Genomic DNA, 4,598 nt, shown 5'->3' on the forward strand with positions numbered 1-4,598 from the left:
AAATCAAACTTGATGCATTAAATTCCATCAAAACATGACTACGGAATTCGAGTCGGATTTCATAAAATTGTTGGTCGTTCATTTTTGTATTCGTACACGTTTTCCAATGTCTCACATGCAAAAAAATTACGCTTCCAAATAGCACTGGATTTTTCTGTGTAAGAAACTTAAATGGAATTTGATTCTGTACATAAAATTTTAAAAGGGACAAAGCATGCATCTACGATAAAGGAAATAAATTTCGCAATTAATAACTAATGTCTACACATAGTTGAACGTATCTACTTCAGAATTTAAAAAAAAGGAAACACACAATTGGGATGGTATGGCTTTTGATGACTCGACTGACAACATATTGCCGGGATTGTTCTGCTAAGAAAATTACACCGGATAGTTTTTCTTAAACGTTATTTTTTTTTTAAAGCTTTGTGTCTTCGTATTGGGTTTTCATATGTCCAGGATTTCCTTGTGGAGGGCCATCCTCGTAAGGCACAACCCAAACGTCATCATCTGCATGGATTTCGGACGAATTTTTCATAAGCTGCTCTTCACCATCGCGACATTGTTCATCTGTGGCTAAATGATTACCAGTAGAATCGGGTTTGCTCGTACAACCCAATGGATCTTCTCTGCTTTCTCTGTTAATACTAGTCTGTAATTCGAGAGACAAGTAAAAACAGTTCAAGACCTAACCATCTATAAGTATCAAAAGATTATGGCATTAAGGAAAAAACCTTTCCGAAAACCACTCCGGCTGGAGGATCCCAGGTGGCCATAGATCTTGTCTTGGCGCGAATGCAAACTAAGCTGACAGCCAGGCCCATGAAACCGAGAGCGGCCACCAGGATAAGTGGAATGAAGATATCCAAGCGTCGCTCGAAAAGGGAAGCCGCAGCAAGTTGCTCAACTGAAAGAAGTTGATACGGGATTATCCCACCGTAGAGGGAGGAAACCGTTTGGTTCAGCTATATGTAAAGAAACAAACAATTCTTTTGATAGGAAACGATTTTTGAATAAAAATTTTTTGTTTAAATAATGTGATATACCGTTGCTTCCAAGTGATGTTGACTATTTCGGATAGCTGTGGTAATCCATACAGAGGGTAGATAACCAGTGGAAATTTCGTCCATAGAATTCGTTTCTCTCTTACGACGTGCAACGAGGCCGCCACTAACCGAATGGTGTCTGGGAGTGACCTTTTCTTTATCCTGGACTAGAAAGCAGACTAGCAGGCCTTCTGCAGTTAATTGTGGTGATGGTGCCACATATAAGATCTCATTCTCAGAAATGTTCAGTGTCTTAGTTGTCTCTGTATCTTCCACTATCTGAAATGGAGCTTTTTAATTTTTCATGTAAATTTAACAAAGAAAAGAGATTATTACGGTGAAGTTTGTAGAGGTTAAGATTTTTGCAATAGCTTTGCGGAATGGAAGATCTTGTGTCAGTAACCATTCAACCACACTGGAAGCTGGCTGAAAAGAAATAGAAACCACATCCATTTTTTCTCTGGTGCTCAGATTCGAAGCCAGTCGAACGGCATCTCTCTGTAAATATAAATTAACATTTTCAACCAAAAAACAAGTACAGAAGAAGCACGCAAACAGAACTTTGGGAGCATCTATTTGACACGAAACTATTTTCTTTTGATCTCGAATTGATTTTTATCGTTAAGGTAAAATAAAACATTACGAAAGAGGAAAAACAACATAAGAATGTCACACGTGGACATCTTTACCGATTCAAAACATGAAGTAAACAATTACAAATACAGACATCTAGCGGGTTTTATTACCCCCATATAAAGACATCTAGCGGAGAAAAAATATACTACTTACCCGATTTTTTAAAGGCGGCATAGGCGGGACGGTTGAACTGCTCTCCGAGGGAGAGCTCGTCACGTTCACATTTGGATCATTCGAATTCGTCAGAGTCCCCATTTCTGGCGTAGAAAAAGTTGTCGTAGGTGGTAGCGTCGTCGTCGTGGACGGCGAAGCGATCAACACGCACCTTCCAATTGGCGAACTCTTGCGGAATCCCATACGACATTCACAGGTGTTATGTCCTCCAAAATTAACGCAATGGGCATTCGGATCGAGGCAAGTTGTCGATGTCACACATTCGTGTAGAGGCGCCGTAGTCGTTGACGACCGCCTCTGAGTCGTCGTCCTAGGGCTCCTGGTAGGTCTCCTTGTAGTCGTTCCAGGATTTGTTGTCGTTGGTGAGACCGAGGTCGAAGTTGTAGAATCGATTGAACTATTCAAAGGAGTAGCTGTTGTTATCGTAGAGGAACTCGCATTGCCAGCTGCCGAATGATCAACATTGATCATTCCAGTAACGCTAGACGTCGATATCGGTTTCTCTGTCAGTCTAATTGTCGTGGAACTTGTTGATTGAACGGTCACGGTCGTCTCCGGTAGAATCGCCAAAGTTGTTCCTTCTACTGGAGAACCGCTAACAGATGGCTCAGGTGAAGCCGCATCCTGTTGATTCGTGGCGATCGTCTCTTCCGAAACAGTAACTGGAACATCTGAGGGTTGCGCCACTGACGTGGTGAGAGCAATCTCTGCTAGATCAGTTTCTGTTTGATTGTTATTCTCTGGTGATTGTGATGAATCAGCAGTAGAGGCATCCGTGACATCCAAGCCAAGTGTTTGCATTGACGAGGTCGTCACCGTTTGTGTTCCAACACTATTCTCCTCCGTCACTGGAGTCGTGGCGGCTTCAGAAGTCGGTGGTTCGCTTCCCGTTACATCTTCGGCGCAGTACCCTGCCAAAAGATCACATATCCATTCTCATAAATTCATTTAAAACTACCATAATCTATTTCGCAAAATTCGTTTTTTGTTTTTTGTTTTTTCCTCATTTTTTCACGTCGTTTAGCCATTAGCAATTTAAAATACGAGCGAATTTTGGCTGCAGTCGATGAAAAATGAACCGTGAAAATAAAAAATATCACTATGAATTTTTTGTTTTACAGAAAAACAAAATGGAAACTGGATCTGTTGAATATTATAACCATCAAATATAAAACCCACACCAAAACAGGATCGGGGTTGATTGTACAAGTAACTCGAGAGGCTCAAGTGGGCGTCGAGCACGTCAAACCCTCTGCCCTCCAAACGAAACCAAAATATCTAGACTACATCTCATGAATACATTTCACTTTCGTGAACACCTGAATTAATCAAAAATCACTCAAACGTTCTAACTAAGCGCAAAACCACTTCAAGAACAAACTCGTCCCTGATTTCCTCAATCATAAATTTATGCTGACATTTTTCTTTTTCTCAAGAGCTGCCATGACTACATTCACCACTTGTGCTTATTCCCTTCGACACACACACACACACACACACAAAAAAAAAAATTGATAACTCTTTTCAAGTGGTCAAACTCTCCCTTCCAAACACAAAAATGTCTCTCTGTTAATCAGAAACATTCACGCACACGAAAAAAGCACAGACACTCTGAAAGTTATAATTGACAACTAAATATGCGTTCGTGATTGGTAGGAAACCAGCTGTCCCGGCTGCTGGCCAAACAAAAAAAAAAATTCAAATCAATGTCGAATTTGAATAATTGAATTTACATAGTAACACACCCAAGTTTCAAACTAATTTAAAAGTAAATCTAAAATCTAACCTGAGGCGAGTAAAAGGGCGGCGACGATGGCGAATGAACGGCAAAATGCGGAGATGTTCATCTTCCACGTAGCCAAAGAAGCAAATGGAACACTTTCGCTCAAACGGATTGGAAATTGCTGCTGGACACACTGAAGGACTGCCGGACACTGACTTGACGGGCGCCCCGGCTTTTTTGTTTTCTGTGATCTTTTATCGCGGTGCTTTTTTTCCCGGCTGTGGCGCCCGTTTTCTTTTCTCTTGTATATATACACAAGGGCCCATGCCATTACCATGGTAACTTCACTTTCCTAGTGAGGGATGGACCTAAAGGAAAAATGAGGGGGAGGGGGGGAGCACCGGGTCCACCCAGCAGACTTTTTTATTTGTGATCCGGTGTAGTTGGTTGGGGTGTACATACCAGGATCTACTAGAATTTCAATCAACCTAAAAAAAAAGAAGAGAAAAAAAAAAAATGAACTGAAAACGTTAAAAAAAAAAAAGATTTGATTTTCATTTACACGTTCGGTCGATTTATCAAATGTCCCAACAGCTCCGACGCTATGCACCCTTCCTGTGTTTTCATTTTATTTTTTTCGACACTCCCCTTTCTCTCACCCGACGAAACAGGATTTTGGAAATCCAAGCACGTACTTCTTATAAGCGTTCACTCGTGATCTGTATAGTTGAGGAATGTTGATGCGAGATGAAATCATATTTAATATTATAACTCCCCTCAATGTTGTTGAATAACGCGCAAAAGGCAGCCCGCTTAAATTCGAATCTTTTTTTTTAAATTTCGGCTGGTAGTTTTGGTGTGTGTCAAGAGCATCCGCACATCACTTGTGTGTGTCATCCTTGACCCTCTTGAAAATAGGCTAACCCGCTACTGTCATCAAGTGTGAAGATGTGCGGGTATTTTTTTTCTTTTTCTTTTTTTATTCAAAAGGATATAAATAAACTATATCGATTTCGTGC

General features: G+C 40.7%; 1 protein-coding gene across 2 annotated transcripts; it reads right to left on the reverse strand.

Moving 5' to 3' along the window:
• Positions 1-67: 67 nt before the first annotated feature.
• LOC116925391 (mucin-5AC) lies at positions 68-4,033 on the reverse strand. 2 transcript variants are annotated; one of them, XM_032932078.2, is made up of 6 exons: positions 3,643-4,017; positions 1,836-2,767; positions 1,383-1,544; positions 1,047-1,325; positions 735-965; positions 68-652 (listed from the first exon to the last, which is right to left on the reverse strand). In XM_032932078.2, the coding sequence occupies exons 1-6, from the start codon at positions 3,914-3,916 to the stop codon at positions 419-421; spliced, it is 2,112 nt and encodes a 703-aa protein (XP_032787969.2). In that variant the 5' UTR covers positions 3,917-4,017; the 3' UTR covers positions 68-418. The 2 variants fall into 2 exon arrangements, with proteins under 2 accessions (XP_032787969.2, XP_032787970.2); XM_032932079.2 differs by having other exon boundaries at positions 519-652; positions 740-965; positions 3,643-4,033.
• Positions 4,034-4,598: the final 565 nt, after the last annotated feature.

The sequence above is a fragment of the Daphnia magna genome, linkage group LG6, assembly GCF_020631705.1.
Source record: "Daphnia magna isolate NIES linkage group LG6, ASM2063170v1.1, whole genome shotgun sequence".
In the NCBI taxonomy this organism is placed as follows: domain Eukaryota; kingdom Metazoa; phylum Arthropoda; class Branchiopoda; order Diplostraca; family Daphniidae; genus Daphnia; species Daphnia magna.